At 44.9% G+C, this 20,133-nt stretch overlaps 3 protein-coding genes across 7 annotated transcripts; all 3 read right to left on the bottom strand.

Moving 5' to 3' along the window:
• Window positions 1-3,223: 3,223 nt before the first annotated feature.
• Window positions 3,224-4,317, bottom strand: LOC127327588 (germin-like protein 8-4). The gene is made up of 2 exons (XM_051354364.2): window positions 4,160-4,317; window positions 3,224-3,934 (listed from the first exon to the last, which is right to left on the bottom strand). Exons 1-2 carry the CDS (start codon window positions 4,305-4,307, stop codon window positions 3,375-3,377), a joined length of 708 nt encoding a protein of 235 aa, XP_051210324.1. The 5' UTR covers window positions 4,308-4,317; the 3' UTR covers window positions 3,224-3,374.
• Window positions 4,318-9,044: 4,727 nt separating this feature from the next.
• Window positions 9,045-14,422, bottom strand: LOC127327586 (uncharacterized). Its single transcript, XM_051354360.1, has one exon. It carries the CDS (start codon window positions 14,222-14,224, stop codon window positions 13,319-13,321), a length of 906 nt encoding a protein of 301 aa, XP_051210320.1. The 5' UTR covers window positions 14,225-14,422; the 3' UTR covers window positions 9,045-13,318.
• A 1,242-nt stretch (window positions 14,423-15,664) lies between these two features.
• LOC127327587 (glutathione S-transferase T1) lies at window positions 15,665-20,035 on the bottom strand. Of its 5 annotated transcripts, none has more exons than XM_051354362.2 (8): window positions 19,814-20,024; window positions 19,665-19,738; window positions 19,462-19,522; window positions 19,144-19,197; window positions 18,163-18,242; window positions 16,699-16,820; window positions 16,403-16,611; window positions 15,665-16,306 (listed from the first exon to the last, which is right to left on the bottom strand). In XM_051354362.2, the coding sequence occupies exons 1-7, from the start codon at window positions 19,882-19,884 to the stop codon at window positions 16,438-16,440; spliced, it is 636 nt and encodes a 211-aa protein (XP_051210322.1). In that variant the 5' UTR covers window positions 19,885-20,024; the 3' UTR covers window positions 15,665-16,306; window positions 16,403-16,437. The 5 variants fall into 5 exon arrangements, 3 of the variants coding, with proteins under 3 accessions (XP_051210322.1, XP_051210321.1, XP_071681082.1); XR_011750736.1 differs by lacking the exon at window positions 15,665-16,306 and adding an exon at window positions 17,763-17,888 and having other exon boundaries at window positions 16,585-16,611; window positions 16,699-17,615; window positions 19,814-20,015; XM_051354361.2 differs by lacking the exon at window positions 15,665-16,306 and having other exon boundaries at window positions 16,326-16,611; window positions 19,814-20,022.
• Between the last annotated feature and the right edge of the window lie 98 nt (window positions 20,036-20,133).

Here is a 20,133-nt window from a genome sequence, read left to right as displayed (position 1 = left end):
CATGCCATGCTTGTTTTCTAAAGATATTGGGGGAGCTTCTCATATACTCTATTGTTGCACTTTGTATTCAAATGCAAATTCTCCAAGTGCATACATTATGGGGGAGCTTGCCTAATATCTTATATGGAAACTCTTGTTTAAATTCATCATAATATCTTTGTATGAGTCTAGCTCGGTTTGTCATCGTTAACCAAAAAGGGGGAGATTGTAAGGGTATTTTACCCTTAACCATTATTTTGGTTAACAATGACACCGGTGCTATTGTGTGGACTAATGGTTTCTATAAGTATATACAGGTTTTAGTCCACATATGAGATTACAAGGCGGTGAGAAAGGTTTTCACTCGGGATACAAGGATATGAGGTGATGAGAGACCCCCCAATTGTTGTTCTCAACTAGTGACGGTGTGTTGACCATTTGTCTCTAAAGAGGAGTTCGCCAAAGTCACATATACACATAATCTTCACACAAAAAATGCTGAGAGGAAGAAGTGCCGAGAAGAAGAAGAAGTTCTGAGGCTCCAGGAAAAATCGGCACACAGCCTGGCAGGCCGAGTGCTGCTGCCAGGCAGCTTGGCAGTTAGCCCGGCCCACCGGGTGCTGCTGCCGGGCAGCTCGGCAGCCAGCCCGGCCCACCGGGTGCTGCTGCCGGGCTGACGAGAGAAGCCGAAGACCAGAAGAACCCGGCACACAGCCCGGCCCACCGGGTGCTGCTGCCGGAAAAGTCGGCAGCCAGCTCGGAATATCGGGTGCTGCTGCCGGACTGACAAGAGGAGCCGAAGCCCAGGAGAACTCGGCAGCCAGCCCGGCCCACCGGGTGCTGCTACCGGGCAGCCCGGTATGTGGCCCGGTACCACCGGGTCAGCTGCCGGGTGCCTCGAATCTGAAGTAAAAAATGGCTACTTTTTCGGGACGACTATATAAGCCCCTTCTTCTTCCTTGAAGGGGTGAGGAGACCAGTGCAAAAGCTCAAGACATTTCTTTCTCTCTCATACTCCATTGTTGAGCTCCAAATCCTTCAGATCTCCCTCCTCCTCCACCCAAACTCAAATCCCTCCGTGGAAAAGCTAGAGGAGGTCTTGATCTATAGTTCCACCAAGAAAATTTTTGTTCCCCCTTGTATTCATCAAGATACTTGCTCTCTAGGGTTCCTTGGAAACCCTAGGTGGGCAAGAGTGGTCCGGAAGCATCCGGGCTGTGGATTTGCTCCTGATAAGATTGTGAAGGTTTGGAGGCTGCCTCAAAGTCTACCACAAGTGAGTGAGCTATTCCTTCGTGGGATAGGCTCCGGAGAATAGGGTGAGCCTTCGTGGCGTTGGAAAATCCTTCGTGGGACCTCCACCCCTCCAAACGTGACGTACCTTCTTGCAAAGGAAGGGAACACGGGAATAAACCCTCGTCTCCGCGTGCTATCGGTTATCTCTAACAGAACTCCTTACTTGTGTTATATTTGCCTGTGAGAGCCTTCGTGCTTGAGTTACTTGTATCATCATATAGGGTGCCTCACCTAGTTTGCATTAGGCTCACCTTTATATTCCGCAAAGCCTAATATTGCAAAGAAGGAATTAAAATTTGTAGAAACCTATTCACCCCCCCCCCCTCTAGGTTTACCATCTCTGAACTTTCACTAGGGGTGCATCCAAAACCGGTAGCGCATCATTTCCCCTAGACTCCAAATGTCGCATCGGCCGCTCCCCTGATGGCCAAGACGACGTCTTCGAGAAGATGACGACACCATGGTGCAATCGGCGCCTAGTCCGATCACCAAACCAAGGGTTTCCCCCAGCATCTGATGGGAGGGGGAGGCACGGTGAAGGCCATGAACATGCCTTCAAGAAGGAAACGATGCGTGTAGGTGTCTCCATGCCCAGCTTCGGCCTCCGCCAAGCTGTCTTTCGCCCAGGCCAAGCACCGTGACCACAAGACTGCCGAAGTTGGACTAGAGATGGAGGGCGAAGATGAAAGCCACTGGTTTGAGCCACACTGCCGAGAGGAGAGGAACACCGACGTACGAGAAGGGCGCTGACCACCACCGGCACCACCACGGCCACCTAAGACTAGACCACGCCGCCAGCACCACCTTGCTGCCAGCCAGCCACCCGCCACGGCCAAGCGTTAACGGTGCCAACACCGTGCATGCATGCTGCCGCGGCTAGAAACGCCAGCCCACCCAAGCCCATTTAGGCCCGAGCCGGCCTGGAGCTTAGTGCCACGCCTGCATGAGTGCCTTTGCTGCGAGGCGTCCGAGCCGGGACCGTCGCCATCGAAATGTGGTCGCCGCTTGCACCGCCTCGTTGCCGGAACCTTACACCACCGGTGTACGTGCACGGAGAGGTTCTCGTCGCCGCCCGGGCTTTACCTGGCGAGATCTGTGGCTGTGGTGGGAAGGGGGGGACTGGGAAGGAGGAGGCATGTGGCTAGCACCTCACCTTTTGTTTTGATTATGCAATTGAGAAAGAAGTGCTGATATTTTTTCGCTACTGTACTTCCTTTTTCACTGGTTGCTAAATACTTGTTATTTCTTCTCCTTGCAGTGCTTTTATGCAGAATGGATCGAAAATAAAAGTAAGGCATGCTTCTTTACATCGGTAAGAGGATCTCTTGTAAAAGAAAACTGACTGAAACACACTTGAGATTTTACTCTTTCGTTTCACCAGTTTGTCACTTCTTCGGCTTGAATAATAAATAATGTAGGAACATTAATTCAGAGACTATGACCTCCATATTGGTTTAGATCAAGATTTCAAACATGTTGGTATGTGTTGTTGTTTGATGGGTGCTAACAAATTGCAGCAATGTACCTTTAATTCCATACTCTACCATCAAACAAAGATAAGTGCTTTGGTATATGCACATTGATGCTTGATATTAACTGGTTATTTATGGTTTGAGTGCAAATGTTTTAGTATTGCGATATGCAGTAGTAGATCACAGTTGAATTCAAAAATTCAAAAAACAATGAATAAGTGATTTGATAATGAATTTTATTTCTCTTCTATTTTCCAACTAACAAGTCAATTATTCATTAATTGACTTGGTGGATTTGCATACAAACATATCATTGTTCTGGTATATGGATGTTCTTATCCTATGCATCCTTATCTATTTTTGAGGACATGATTCAAGCAAATGATCTTGTTTAAATAACATATGTATTTGTCTTTGAAAGACACTCCATGAGTAGTGAAGCACATACATCACCAGCATAGTACGAATGGCATGAATTCGACAAAAGAAAAGGCATATCTTTTCGTGATTCAAAGGGTATAGAAAAACTCTCACAGCTCGCAGGCATGCATAAGTATCACTTGCATGCCATTTATTTCATATATGAATACATAGTAACTTTCCATGGATGCAAACAGGAGAGAATTATTAGTAGTTGTTATTCTCCCAAAACTGAGATTGGAGCCAATGTATCAGATCCTTTTCCACCTGAAATGCCGTTGCCAAAACATCATCTGAAATCGGTGGCTTGGATCCAAACACTGCATTGGCAATAGAAATAACCCCAGGGTTTTGGCTGCTGAGCGAGGACAGTGCAGCTGCTGGCTTGTCATGTGCCAGGTTCATTTGGAAGTGGATCATGGCCTTTGGGAACACGAACACATCACCCTTCTTAACTATCTTGGAGAAGAGTCTGTTTGGGTTGGATGTGACAAATCCAAGGTAGAGTGTTCCCTCAAGCACGGTCAAGAGCTCAGTGGCACGGGGGTGTATGTGTGGTGTGTTCACACCCAATGGTCCATAGTCGATGCGTGCCAGCGAGATGCCAAGCGTGTTGAGGCCCGGGAAATTTATGACATTGATATTGGTGACGTTGGACCTGACCTTGCTGGCCTTAGTATCCCTAGCCTGATCGAGCATGGCTGGATTGAAGAAATCGTCGGGGGTGGCTGTCATTGGGTCCTTGCAAGCAAACCCGTTTACTCTCACTGCACACATATAGAAGGGTAGCATAAAGTTTAGATAGCACTAATAGACGTGTAAAGTAGAAACAATTTTCCGTTGTTCACTGTCACCATGCATGTAATATACACAACCTCATACATGATCAACCCGCAAAAAAGAAAACCCTCATACATGATCAGTGATATGCTATGAGGACATGAAAACATCACTGAAATTAAGGACACACATAATACATATATAGTACGTACCAGGCGACTTCATGTCAGCGATGCAAAAGTCTTGAAGAGGGCTAGGGTCGTAGGCTGTGGCCTGCCATGAGGTCAGGGCAAGAAGGAAGGCAAGGAGAAACAATGAGGAAGAGGAGGCCATTGTGAGTTGCTTTTGCCTTCGAGGCATGTGATGTGCTTAAATAGCCTGAGATGGATTGAAGTGGCGCAAGCAATGGTGTTGTGATATGCATGGACTTGCATGTGAGCAAATAGAATAAGTCATGTACGAAAGGAACTAATCAACCGATTGAGTAGTCCCTGCTGGCTGCTAGAACTAATTAACTGCTGATCCAACTTCTTACGTTCCGTTTATAAAATGTATATACATATCTGCTCCACTAAGTAACCTGACACGTGTGCATGTGCTTGACCGACGTTACACATTTTGGACGAGCTAGTTATTTGAACATATCTTTGTTGGGGAATAGAGTGGCCGGAGGGGAAACGCCAATTTACATGAGCTTTCTCGAATCCAAAATATTGAGAGAAAAATGGAAAAAGTTATGAACAAGAAAATCATACATTCATGCATATCATTATCTTTCTATGATATGCATGAATCCATTCCAAACTTAATTTGAACCTTCTCAATCATCTCCATGTATCAAATATAATTTTCACAGTATTGAGTCTTATCTAGGTATACCAAATTGATGAGCCGACCAGTTCATGCAAAAGTCCGAACCGTTGGAGAAGGGTTGGTGATATGTATATTTAACTTCTCCCTCTAATGTTAAGGATGGACATATGAGAAGACCGTAGACATGAAAAGGCCCTAAACGTGGAATGATGAAAGGCCCTAACAATTTTAGATTAATAGTGTATTGGCCGGGTCTTGATTTTGAGACCACTTGAATCTGATACCATATTTAATTGATCAGTCAGCCAGTTCAATAAAAGATTCGAACTATTGGAGAAGGGCTAGTAATATGTATATTTCAACAAGATATACCTAGCTTCTATTGGTTGTTATTTCGAAATGCTAGCGTGTAAAGATATGTAAATTATTTTTTTGTTCTGGTATTAGCATCTTGAAAATATTTCAAAGTTGAATGCACAATTGTGATACACAAATTAGCGCATCTAGGCATACCTAGCTTTGCTGGCTATTCGAAAAGTTGCCTCTTAGCTTCTATTGGTTGTTTCTCGGAAACCACCATCTGGTGATATACATCAGATTTTATTTGGCTAATATATCTTGAAAATGCTCTAAAAAATTATAAGTAAATTCTTGAAACAGTGGACAAATAGAAGCCAAGAAAATGCAGCTCTTTATTTTTAAATACTTAAAATTTGTATTTAAAAGTTTTTTAAAAAAACCTGAAACAAAATTCTAGGGCTAGCTGATGATGTATAGTACAAATCAAATTTGTTAAATTTTGTCATTTTTGTGTAGCCTAGAATATAAAGTAGTTAATTCGAATAGAGATTTTACAGGTTTGTTGTATACATCATTGGCTACCTCCAGAATTATGTTTCAGATTTTTCTAAAAAACTTTAAAATATGAATTATGAGCGTTTAGAAATAAAGGATTAGCTGCAGTTCGCCTTCTTTTCGAGTTTACCATGTTTACACACCTTAAATAGTTTCCCTGCTAGGTGCTAGACCTTTTGATTAAATATATTCTGCATATCTGCTCCGCTAAGTAACCTTACGTGCGTCTGTGCTGGACCAATTAATTACATTTTTAGACGTACGGCTGAGCACAGTTCTGATCAGGATGTGCCACCTAAAAGAACTGGATTTGGAGGATGTTACACAAAAGTCATCATGATTTCCATTATCCAGTTCAGTTGAACAGAACTACATACTGTACTATATATATATCCACGAAAACTGTCGGCAAAGTTTTTGCATTTTAGCAAAAAAAACATACATTATCCATTTTATTCAGTTAGTTTCATTTATGCACTTCACGTGTTATTTAGTTTTAAAATCTGGACAAAATAATTGATCAGGATTTGAATTGATACAGCCGATCATTTCTGCAGAAGTTGAGAAGTATGTGATACCACTATTGCGAGCCTCAGAACACAGCATCTCTCCGAAATTCTCAGAACGTCAAACTATATTTTTTTGAAGGGTTTCGTAGGTTTTCACCCAGGAGTGTTGCTTAATATTTAGCTGTTTGTGGTAGCCTTCGCGTGGCACTGCAAACTCCTAGTAGATTGCGTGCAAGTAACCAAGATTAGATATATAGAATCCAATTCAACGATAGAGAAGTCAGTGATCTATCGAGAAATATTTACTCCTGGTAGTTGTGTTTACGTGCGTACACAAGCACGGTTCTGTCGGTGAGATGCTCCACATTAATATCAGTCCTTCGGAATAAATGGGTACAGTTCGTGGGCATCGGAGTACGTCTTAATCCATGGTTTGCCTTAGTACATGGCTCCATGCCTACCTAATTTAATGGCTCCATGCCTACCTAATTTACAAGAACAAACCCCGACGGGTACACATCATGGCTTCACTGTCATCCACGCACCGAGCCGCCGAGTCGGCTATATATCGTACCCACAAAAATTGGATTTTCCTTCATTTCAGGTGAATGGTTTACTGACTCAGCTGCTCTCCAGAGCATATATCGTTTTGACTATATTGCCGATATATCCACATCTCTCGGAAAACAATTGACTGTCTGATGCTGACCCCGGGAGGATAAGTTTGTGCATCATGACGGTGCGCATGGCTCATGCCGAGTCGCCAGATTCTCTCCCACACGTGAACCCCACGCGTGTTTGCTATCACCGAGTCGCTGACTAGTGGCCCAAGCGTGGGTTGGGCCACTACGTCATCGACCTCATATCGATATGCCCTTGGTGAGAGGTCACATTCACTCGTGTGAAACCATCTTACCCTACTGGGTGGGGCTGAACCGAAGTTAGCTCTCCTAGACGTTGATCGTACGTGGATCCTCATGCCAGCCACCCGACTTTGTGTCATACTTTTCTATCCCTCCAATCGCTTTTTCATGCACCTTTTTAGCAGCGAGACCCGTCATTGATCTCTATCCTCTCATCCTTCTCTCTCTGGCATGTCGCTTTTCTGCTCGGTGAGTCCTCCCAATCCTCTTGCCCCTATTTGGATCTTATTTCTCCTTGTATGTGTGTGTTATTGGGTGCTCCAATCTTGCATACGGGTTCCTATAATGTCGGATAAATTACGGAATTGCTAAGTTTCAGCTAGCTGAGATTTAGCTTATGTCTTAGTCACGTGCTCCACCGTTGATTTTATTTTTGCTTGAAGATTCGTGTTTGCTGTTGTTTGCACTTTATTTAGATCCGCATTGAAACACACTAATGTAATTCGACTGAGACATAAGTTAAGTCTCTGTCGACTGAGACTTAGAGATACCCGATAAATTAAGCAAAAATGTTGGATGCATTTTTTTGTTGCAGACCGCGACACCATTCTTACATTTTGGTCCAAACAAATAGTGATTTTGCATACGGTATTTGTGAAAGTATTTTGCCACACGTCATAAGCTTTTTTTCTTAGAAGATCCTAAACACCTTGTTATTTAGTCACAAAAAACATTTCATTCCTCGGTGGCTTTGCCAGCTGGTTATTTAGTTCACAAGCTTCCAGGAAACCACATACCACAAGACTGATGAAGGGGCTCCCTATGAACAAAGCCGGCGATAACTCGTTAAACCTACAAGACTGGTGAAGGGGCTGCCTATGAATAATGCCAGTACCTGACATTACACCAACACACATCATCTAAAAACCGAAAGTCTTCCCAAGCAGCCCATTGGAAGGTGAGAAGCGCAACCAGTCAAGCAGACCCTCAGCGCACGACATTGCACACGCCGCAGAAATCGCTACCATTGTCTTCCTCAAACCCATCTCCAAGGGTGATCAACGCATTGACCTTGCTAGTCCCGCCATCAACGCCACAATGATGCCAGCGCGCGTCCATCATCCTGCATCCATCACCGAAACACCGTTGTGCCACGCCGCCGAGACTCGCCGACCTCGACACGGTAGATGAACACCACACCACCGCTGCCCACCACCGTCGAGAAACGCAGATAACGATTCCATCGTCCGATCCAAGAGACCCGGATCTAGGGTTTCCCCCGGAGTAGAACGAGTGAGAAGACGCAGACTGCGACGGTGATGCCTTCAAGAAGGTTACGACGCGTGATGTCGCCATCGCCCACCATGACCGGGGTCAGGGCTCGGTTTTCACCGGCAGCCGCTCATCCCCAAACTCGCTGCTAGGAGCAGATGTGGGATCAGGAGATCGCAACAATATCATTGGAACAGATGAAGCATCCGTGATGTTAGATATATGAAAATGTAAGGGGCAAACAACAGGAAGATGTACTTTTGCAACATAAGTATATTCTTCTAGTTCTCGTACCTTATTCTTTGTTGGTACATATGGGGAGTTGTGATCGGGTTTATTTAGAAATCCGAGCCTTTTCCTGCGTGAATGAATTGGCATGATGGGCGTATATCACTGTCGTTTCCTTGTAACTTTCTTTCTTGCGCTAACTGACAGTAAAGGTGCTGCGTACTGCAAGAATCTAGGGATGATGTACTGATTATGTTGTTGATCAAGTTATCTTTGAATGGGCCGGGCCAATGAAGGGTGTTTTTTACTTGTATATTATTACTAGGTGAAACCCCGCGCGTTGCTGCGGAACTTATGAGTGTGATGCACAAATTGCAATCATAGGAGTGTTTTCCTGCTGGCATATATTCGAGCTGGTCTCATGTACACTCCTAAAGCAACTAAAGGAGTTCTAACGACATTTGTTAAATATAACCTGAAGCGTTGGGTCAATCTTCCAATAAAAAAATGTGAGCCTCGCACAAATTTTACCATTTCTTCTAGTTGGCATAAAGATATGGCTGATACATGATGATAGATATATTGTGGGTGAATACAGTTGTGTGTCTATGGACCAATCACTGGTTGGAGCATTTACATAGATATGAAGAAAATCGTTCTTTGAATAAGAGATGCAGCCATGCAGGGCAGTGTGAACCATCTTTTAGTTAGTCACATGTGGTACTTGAGGCCTGGTAATCTGTAAATTTGGAGTCACATGGACTGATTTGGTTCGAATATGTTGTGAATAAAATATACACAGTTACTTCATATGGCAAGACTTGAGGCGAGCACACAATAAAGGCGCTGCTACACCTTGTGCTGTGTGTATTCATCAGACAAAAAAAAAATTTAGGAACATATTCATCAGACAAATATAATCAGAGAAAGCTCCAAACAAAATCACGATTTATTGTAGAGAAGGTTGGACGATGTATTTTGGGCACATGTAAGATACCTAAGAAAGAAAACGAATCAAGATAAAATGCCATGATTCCTTGTGTCGTGCTATGCAAAGAACTAATTTGTTCTGTTATCAGAAACTGTTATAGATTGCTCGAAAAAGATGTACCACAGCTTACTGATTTGAAAGAACCTAGTGTTTGCATCTCCAATAGACAACGACTTGCTGATTTGAATGCATCACCAATCGATAGCGACCAACTGATATGAAGGAGCATGCATGGAAAAGTGAATTGGCAAATACTAAAAAGATTTAACTCATACAGAAGGGCACATGCCAAATTGGCAAATGGAGAACACCACTTAAATTACAATTAGCACGTTATCATTATGAAGTTTGTGTCCTAAAATACATAAAGATGATTTGCAAATTTAAAATCAATTTGAAAGGTGGCTACTAATTCATATTGGTTAGTAAATAAAAAGATACGAATTAGTGTTAATCTTACTCGAGTATACTGTACAAAGAAACTACCTGGGACTTGTGAGGCACCTGCAAGAATATCTGAAAGTGAACTACAGCAGAGATTAGCTATACAAAAATACCAGCGGTGCTCACACATATTTTGGCCAAGAACAGACTGTATTATGCGCAAATCTGTCCATAGTTCAAGAAATTCAGAAATATGAGTTCATCCATCATGGTCCCTACTCTCTACTTCCTGTAGTAGAAAAATCACACCATACACACATTTTTTGGAACAAAAATAAACGATGGAATCATATGCTTGAACAACAAAGCCAAAGCAAGAACAAAGAAATGAAAGAAGGTGAATAGATCGCATGTGGAACCTGCCGTGTTCAGATCCACAGAATCGTTATCATGGTGCAGGCGTGTTGTTCCTCCTCGACCTCAGTGGGGATAGGCCATGGCTGCAATATAATCAAATAACTACAATACCAATCGGGAAACAACTCATGGCTGATACGAATTAGTGTAAATCTTACTCGAGTATACTGTACAAAGAAACTACCTGGAAGAATATCTGAAAGTGAACTACAACAGAGATTGGCTATACAAAAATACCAGCTGTGCTCACACATATTTTGGCCAAGAACAGACTGTATTTTGCACAAACCTGTCCGTAGTTCAAGAAATCCAGAAATATGAGTTCATCCATCATGGTCCCTATTCTCTACTTCCTGTAGTAGAAAAATCATACCATACACACATTTTTTGGAACAAAAATAAACGATGGAATCATATGTTTGAACAACAAAGCCAAAGCAAGAACAAAGAAATGGAAGAAGGTGAATAGATCGGATGTGGAACCTGCCCTGTTCAGATCCACATAATGGTTATCATGGTGCAGGCGTGTTGTTCCTCCTCGACCTCAGTGGGGATAGGCCATGGCTGCAATATAATCAAATAACTACAATACTAATCGGGGAACAACTCATGGCTGCAGGCCAAAATAGAATTGCTCCAACACCAACCCTGATAAAGAGGAGAAATTAGAGGGCACAATCTAATGAAAGGAAAGAAATCTGACAGTAGAAGAATCTGCACACAATATGGCACACACGCAGACTTGGAGAAAGAGAGATAGATCATGCAAAGGGGACCAATATTGTGGAGAAGAACCATCATCCTCGACCATCCGCGGCTTGCCGCCGTCGCGGGACTAAGTTGTTGCCATCGGGGATTCTTTTTATGGGGAAACGGCTGCACGATGTTAGATTGTTTCTCTCTCACAATCACAGATCGGTTGAAAGGATTTGTAAAGACATGGTGGGGAGAGGAGCGGAGGAGACACAGTCTAGCGCTTGAGTTTGCAACGCGGTATTTAATTTTGGTCCAGAGATTGATTTGGCCAGCGCTTGAGTTTGCAACACAGAGATTGTGCTTGGCCGCATGAGAGAATAGTTGGCCAGCGCTATGGATTGTGGTTGCAATCCCGGATAACTAAAGACCATAGATTTAAAATCCAATGGATAAAAATAATAAGGGTGATGTGGCTGCACCATATTTTAGCTTGCAAACATTAAATGCATCTTAGTGGGGATAAACTTTATAGATATTATAGATTAGGTATGTTTACTTATGTACATGTACCGCAGCAAAATATTTGATAGATGCATATTTACAGTACACATTACCGTGATGTTTGATTTCTATATGCTTTTGGAACACAACAAAACGTGGTCATCTTGGAGTGAAATAAGTTGGATTAGTTCCACGAGTTTCAAAAACTTGTCACTACAACAACAATAACAAAGCCTTTATTCCAAACAAGTAGGGGTAGGCTAGAGGTGAAACCCATAAGATCTCGTAACCAACTCATGATTCTAGCAGGCTTCCACGCGGCTCTTTCCATGGCTAGTTCTTTGGTGATACTCCGGTACTTCAGATCTCTCTTTACGGACTCCTTCTATGTCAAGTTTGATCTACCACGTCCTCTCTTGACATTATCCGCACGCTTAAGCCGTCCAGTATGCACTGGAGCTTCAGGAGGTCTGCGCTGAATATGCTCAAACCATCTTAGACGATGTTGGACAAGTTTCTCTATCGGTGCTACCCCAACTCTCTCTATATCATCATTCCGGACTCGGTCCTTCCTCGTGTGGCCACACATTCATCTCAACATGCGCATCTCCGCCACACCTAACTGTTGAACATACGCCTTTTAGTCGGCCAACACTCAGCACCATACAACATTGCGGGTCGAACCGCCGTCCTATAGAACTTGCCTTTTAGCTTTTGTGGCACTCTTTTATCACAAACAATGCCAGAAGCTTGGCGTCACTTCATCCATCCGGCTTTGATCCGGTGGTTCACATCTTCATCGATATCCTCATCCTTGTGCAGGATTGACCCCAAGTATCGAAAGGTGTCCTTCTGAGGCACCACCTGCCCATCCAGGTTAACCTCCTCCTCCTCCTCGTGCCTAGTAGTACTAAAACCGCACATCATGTACTCGGTTTTAGTTCTACTAAGTCTAAAACCTTTCAATTCCAATGTTTGTCTCCATAGTTCTAACTTCCGATTGACCCCCGTTCGACTATCATCGATTAGGACCACATCATCCGCAAAGAGATACACCATGGGATATCTCCTTGTATATCCCTTGTGACCTCATCCATAACCAAATCAAATAGATAAGGGCTCAAAGCTGACCCCTGGTGTAGTCCTATTTTAATCGAGAAGTCACCGGTATCGCCATCTCCTGTTCGAACACTTGTCACAACATTATCGTACATGTCCTTGATGAGGGTAATGTACTTTGCTAGGACTTTGTGTTTCTCCAAGGCCCACCACATGATATGTCGCGGTATCTTATCGTAGGCCTTCTCCAAGTCAATGAACACCATATGCAGGTCCTTCTTTTGCTCCTTGTATCTCTCCATGAGTTGTCGTACCAAGAAGATGGCTTCCATGGTCGACCTCCCAGCCATGAAACCAAACTGATTTTTGGTCACGTTTGTCATTCGTCTTAAACGGTGCTCAATGACTCTCTCCCATAGCTTCATTGTATGGCTCATAAGCTTAATTCCACGGTAGTTAGTACAATTCTGAACATCCCCTTTGTTCTTGAAGATTGGTACTAATATACTGCGTCTCCATTCTTTTGGCATCTTTTGCCCGAAAAATGGAGTTGAAGAGCTTAGTTAGCCATACTATCGCTATGTCTCCGAGGCCTCTCCACACCTCAATGGGGATACAATCAGGGCCCATTGCCTTGCCTCCCTTCATCCTTCTCAACGCCTCCTTGACCTCAGACTCCTGGATTCGCCGCACAAAACGCCTACTTGTATCATCAAAGGATTTGTCCAGTTCAATGGTAGAGCTCTCAGTCTCCCCATTGAACAGCCCGTCGAAGTACTCCTGTCATCTATGCTTAATCTCCTTGTCCTTCACTAGAAGTTGGTCTGCTCCATCCTTGATGCATTTGACTTGGTCAACATCCCTCGTCTTCCTCTCTCGGATCTTGGCCATCCTATATATGTCCTTTTCGCCTTCCTTCGTGCCTAACCGCTTGTAGAGGTCCTCATATGTCTGACCCCTTGCTTCACTTACAGCTTGCTTTGCGGCCTTCTTTGCCATCTTGTACTTCTCCATGTTGTCTACAATCCTATCCAGGTACACGCGTCTGAAGCAATCATTCTTCTCCTTAATAGCCTTCTGGACATCAGTGTTCCACCACCAGGTATCCCTAACTTCGCTTCTACTTCCCCTGGACACTCCAAACTCCTCTGAGGCCACCTTACGAATACAGGTCGCCATCTTCATCCACATATTGTCCGCATCGTCACCTCCTTCCTCCAAAGGGCCCTCCTTAATGACCCTCTCCTTGAACGTCTGAGCTACCTCCCCCTTGAGCTTCCACCACTTCGTTCTAGCGACTTTCGCACGCTTATCCCGCTGGACACAAAGTCGAAAGCGGAAGTCAGCCACCACAATCTTATGTTGATGGACAACACTCTCTCCAGGTATCACCTTACAATCTAGGCACGCACTCATGTCTTCTCTCCTTGAGAGGATGAATTCAATATGGCTATTGTGGTGGCCACTACTAAAAGTCACTAGATGTGATTCTCTCTTTTTAAAGAGGGTGTTAACTACGATCATGTCATACGCTAGAGCAAAGCTTAGGACATCTTCCCCTTCTTGATTCCTGATGCCATAGTCAAAGCCCCCATGCACCCCTTCAAAACCTATGTTAGATGTACCCACGTGGTCATTAAGGTCTCCTCCTATGAAGAGCTTTTCGCCACTGGGTACACCCCTAACCATGTCGTCTAGGCCTTCCCGGAACTCCCTCTTGCCGTTCTCATTGTGGTCTATTTGCGGGGCATAAGGCTAATAACATTGAGAACTAAGTCCCCAACTACCAGCTTAACCAGGATAATCCGGTCCCCACATCTCTTGACTTCTACCACTCCATATTTGAGGCTCTTGTTGATCAAGATGCTTACTCCATTTCTGTTTGGAGCCGTTCCCGTATACCACAGCTTGAAGCCGGTATCCTCTCCTTCCTTCGCCTTATGTCCCCTCCACTTGGTCTCCTGGGCGCAAATGATATCAACACCTCTCCTCACCACTGTATCAACTAGCTCCCGAAGCTTACCTGTCAGGGACCCTACGTTCCAGCTACCTAAGCAAAACTTCCTAGGCTCGGCTAGCTTACTTACCCTTCGCACTCGTCGAGTGAAATGCGAAGACCCTTGCTCATTTTCCACTACACCCGGGCGCCGATGTAGCGCGCCACTAAGGATGCGACGACCTGATCCTTGCTCACTTGCCACCGTATCCAGATCAAGAAACGGCGCGCCACCTAGGGGGTGACGACCCGGACCTTGCCCATTTAACACCACACCCGGGTTCCGATATGGCGCGTCGCTAAGGGTGACTTCTTTTGGGCTTCTAGGCCAGCTTTGAGGTAGTGCACCGCTGAAGCCCAAAAGAAGTCTCTAGTTTTTGTCTGGCTTAATTCCACCGAGAAGCCCAGTTTCTGTCTATACGGAGAAACACCTCGCGACATGCTTCTGGGGCGTTTCCCGGGCTTCTCCCTGCTGAGGCGAAACGGTACAGAGGGTTGCCCTCGTTCTTGCTCCAATTTACATCACAATGCCATTCTGGCGGCGTACCGGTTGGGGAATGAAAGAAAAAAAATTGTACGCTCAAATCGCTTCGAGCGAGAGGAGGCAGAGGCGATAGCCCAGGCGAGCTAGGGTTCCACTAGCGCCGCCGCCGCCGGCCCCGCCGCTCTAGCAGGGCACAGCCCCCATTCTTCCCCGCCTCCTCCCTTGCTGTTGCCGCGCATCCCCATCTCCAGCCGAAGCAGCGACTCGCGCCGGCAACTGCACCAGCACGTCCACGTCGAGGACGAGCTGGCCGCTCCGCCCCCGCCGGTCGCCGCGTCGAGGATTCAGGAGACCGTGGCCGACGACCCAAGCAGTCCACACCGGCGCCCAAGCACTCACAGGAGGCACTCAACGCCTTCCTCGTCTGCACGATGTCCTCACAACCGTGAAAAGTAGCTCCCCTTCCTTGTAGTTAGCTCAAAGTTTTTCCCAATTAACTTGAGATCTTTGCAATTAGCTTGAATCCGTCCAAGTTTATGGACATAAGCAGTCCAAATTTTTATTGTTGTGAATACTAATGTATAATATTTTGATAAATGCTATGTGTGAGGGTTTGGTATAAAATTTGGTACATAATAACAATCCCAGCTTACTGAAAAACTATGATAGAGCTCAAAATAGTATACATAAGTTATTTAGGGGCATTGTAGACATTTTACAACTCGAACACATCAATAAGCTAAATTTCCAAAAGCCCAAAAGAATAGGAGAAACCAGTTTCTAGGAGCTTCTTCCCACCACAATTTCTCCCCACCATTTCGCATAAGCCAGCTTATGCATAAGCAGGAGCCCAAAAGAAGTCACCCTAAGAGGGTTAGGCCCCAACGAAAATCTTTTGGGTTTCATCTCCATAAGAGTGGCTAGGTTTTTTACGTTGGCTCGCCAAGCCTATCACAACCCTCCTCCTTTACCCAGGCTTGGGACCAAAAACTTGTCTGTAATAGAAGCAAAATCTAAATGTTTGTTCTTCTGTCAAAGAAGGAATTACATACCTCTGTCTGATGTTTCCAAGTACTACATCAACTTAACAATTACATCTGCGGAAAAGAGTGATTCATATTTACTTTTCTGGTGGTGGTGTAAAGAAGCACGGTGGAGCTCGGCATAGCAGCTAGGTTCAGTGGAATACTTAAGGGTTAAGGACCACCCTTTTTGCTTTGTAGCATGGTCAAATCAATGTATGCATCCGTCAGTGCTGAAACACCACAGGAATAGCTTTACTTCATGTTTTCTGCAAGGGACAAGACAACTGTAAGGCAGATTTTCTTACATATACACAACTCAGATACTCTTATTCTTTCCTCGTGATATATACTATACTGTGTACATTCTTAGTTTGCAGACAACAAGGTATGAAACTGTTCAGAGCTTGGACACTGTTTTGACGCGATCGGCGGACAACCATGCCTTCATTTTGAAGATGAGCTCGTGTGCTTCCTCAAAATGGGGGCTCGTGGCCTTCTTCACGTTCTCCATCCAAGCACCAATCTTCTCACGAGGTCCCAGGATACTGTCACGCCTCTCATCACCCACCAGCTGCAAATAACCACCATCCTCCCTATTTTCAAAAAAATTAACCGATGGCAGAAATGACACAAACATATGTATTATACAGGGGCGTACCTCCAGCTGCATTATCTCGCACACTAGGCTGAGGTCCGCGATTGATGGCTGGGGGTTGCCATTCAGAGCCTGTTCTTTGCCTCGACGCACATGATCGTTGGCGACGGACACCTCGGCAGATTCTGGGAAGACAGATGGATCGCCGGTCGCTCTGTCAGTCAAATCGCCCCTGAGCTATACGCATGTATCCCTAAGAGACGTCGGAAGGCAACCTCCATCAGAGATGGGCTGCTCGACCACAGCTGGGCGCGTGACATCCACGGCGTGCTTGGACTCCAAGAGCTGGGCCAGTACCTTATGCTCTGGACACGGGTGGAGGCGACTGTCCTCACAGACCAGCCTGATCAGATCGTCTGGAGATGGAGTGCAAATGGCGTTTACTCGGCAAAGTCCTGCTACCGGAGCACATTCCAGGGGTCCAGGGCTTGCCCGGCCTGGAAGCTGCTGTGGAAAACTTGGGCGCCTCCGCGCGTCAAATTCTTCCATTGGTTGGCTAACAAAGACCGGTGCTGGACGGCGGAGCGGCTACGACGGCGAGGGCTGCAGCACCATCCTCGGTGCCTGCTATGCGACCAAGAGGCCGAGTCCATGCATCACCTCACCTTGGCTTGCCCCTTCTCTAGGCAGGTTTGGTACGACACACTGTCCTGGCTACGGCTTCCTTGTCGACCTCCTGACAGCGAGCCTACCCTCCACGAATGGTGGATTACTGCAAGGCAGCACACACCCAAGCCAATGCGAAAAGGCCTTGCAACCGCCACGCTTCTTGTGCCCTGGTTGATTTGGAAGCACCGAAACTCATGTGTCTTCGATGGAGAGCAGCCGTCCATCCAGAGAGTGAATGACAAGATCAAGGCAGAGGCGGCACTTTGGGCGAGAGCTGGAGCCCTTGGCCTTCGCGCCGTGTTACCTGTAGACTGGGATGTGCACTAGTTTTTCAGTTAGTTGCCGGTTGTTTTTCACCCTCCATGGAGGTGTGATCTTGTAACAAACTATTCTTCTCCTTTGCAATGAAAAGAAACGCAATGTCATTGCGTTTTCTCGAAAAAAGAATTTTGTGTCACCTTTGAGCCATACAGATTCAATTGTTTTCAGTGACCTCACCAGCAGGTTTTCACCCTCTTTTGCAGCCTTGGGATTTGGTGTCATACCAAGAGAAGGACCCAATACAGTGTGCAGTACAAAGGTTGCTACATATGCAAGTATGCAAAAGGATCAAAGGATGGCAAAGGGCTAGATTGTCAGGAAAAAAATCTGCATTATTAGGTGATATGAATGGTAGATGTTTCCCCTTTAGAATTTAGCAACTTTTACCAGCATCGCTGAATAAATTATTCGACTTGAGATGGCAAAACTCAAGTGGAAAAAGAACATGTGATCCATGCTGAATGACAACTCCACACGATGACCAATAATAGCCTAGCAGGACTCTCCATCTGTGGATTAAATAGAGTTTCTACTCACCTGCACCACGGCGTAAATTTGAGTGATGCCAATCCAAGATGGACTCGATTTTTGCTCTAGTAAACAAGTCCACAGGATACCTATGCGCGAAGAAAAAATTAATAAGACAGTGAAGTCTGCATGATACTATGTGGGAAGAAAATAATAATACGATAGTGACTTTGAACTATCAATGAAGCCCCCATCATACTGAATGAAATTGACATTTTTTAACTATAGGATGATAAATGAAGACATTATCTCAAAACCAACCTTAACTATGTAATAACTCTCATTAACTCAGAATTGACCAAATCAAAGCTGCATAGGCTATAGCATTCATATCCAGTCCAATAAGCGAAACCAGTCACGATTGTCACTAGTTCCGAATTGACAAAATCAAAGCAAACACCATGGGTGTAGCATTCGTATCCAGTCCAATATGGGAAACCAGTAACATAACTCGTGAGCTAAGAGCTGACCAGAACAAGTCAATTTTATATGGGAATAGGATCATAAGTCTGTACATGTGCAGAGAAGCCATCAACTCAAAACTGATCTTAGAAAGAAAAAAAGTGAACGCGCAATGTTGAAATAGCATGGAGAACCAGCTCAAAAACTGTTTCCGAATAACCCACCAAACAATTGAGTTGAGCTCTCATAACTCCCCATAGTACGAATCCATGTATATGACACCTCATCTATTCAAAACTGTGTACATCACCCCCTATGTTGATCGGCGTTGCACACGGTTGGCTCGTACACGTGGCTTCCTAGAAACACTGATTGCAGGCATTTTAAGACGCCATTGTATATATTTATCAAGGTTCTAGATGGCAAGCTTATATAAATTATGCTGATGTTGGCCATATAGCTTATGGAATGTGTGGATAGAAGCATAATGCTTGTCACGGTAGATGAGTGCTGAGGGAACCCCAATGAGAAAATAAAAAGGTGCTTGTCACATGTAAAGTTAGAATCGTGAGAGGAAGGGTAACGCACCAGTGATCTGGAACTCCAGGGAAGACCGTCGCAAGATACCTCAAGATAGCATGGCTGTCACAAAAATAACAAGGGCAAATTTGATGAGGAATTTTTAGAACGATATAAAAAAGGGCGGAAGCACTTAAACAGCATCCTTTATCGATCCAGAGCCATTCTATCTGATGAACTGGTAATGTTAACAGGGTGTGTTAAATTAGAAGTTCAGGAATGCAATGGAAACAATGTGCACATGAGTAGATGGTGAATGTTGCTTGGAGGCGTAGTAGCTAGTCAGACTTTGAACAGGTAAGTGAATTTTTTTAAAGGAATGGAGACCTTTCGAAGAGTCTGAATCTTCCATCAACAATCACCGGGACTTGACCCATTGGGTTGATTTCTGAAGAGAAGTTGGTCAATCAGTCAGGACAGGAGTAAGTGGCAGACAGGACATACTGCAGGTCTTGAAGGAAGGGCCGGAAATTCAGAAAGGGGGCGAGTGGAGCCTGGAGGAGAATAAGCCAGAGGGGAACAGTTCTTACTATTGAACTCTGGGGTGCGGTGCTGGCCCTTGCCCAGATTGACGGTCACCTCCTCGAAATCGAGCTTGTTCACCCTACAGTCAACCGATGGATCGCCATAAGAGAAAGGAACGCGCTTGAATGGATCAGATGGGGAGGTAGGTACGTGCCTGCAGAAGATGATTAGGGCACGGGAGGGCTGCGAGAGGCGGTCGGCGTAGACCTTGAGCATCGCCGCCATGGCTGCCGGCCTCCTCCTACTCCGAAGATCGATCGACTAGCTAAGCTTGTCGACTGCCAGAGAGCGGAGAGGAGGGGAGACATTCTCCTCCTCACACTTTACGTAAGGCGTGACGTCATGACCTGACGCATCGCCATGGTTTCTAAACAAACGGACGCACGCTACATAATGATTAATCAAATTCTCTCTGAAACGAGGCACAAAGTTTTGCCATTTCTACTGACATACTTGTATATAATCCAAATGTCT

This window comes from Lolium perenne, chromosome 1 (assembly GCF_019359855.2).
Source record: "Lolium perenne isolate Kyuss_39 chromosome 1, Kyuss_2.0, whole genome shotgun sequence".
NCBI lineage: Eukaryota > Viridiplantae > Streptophyta > Magnoliopsida > Poales > Poaceae > Lolium > Lolium perenne.
The sequence above is the reverse complement of the archived record's forward strand: the minus strand, read 5'-3'. Positions and strand labels throughout refer to the sequence as shown.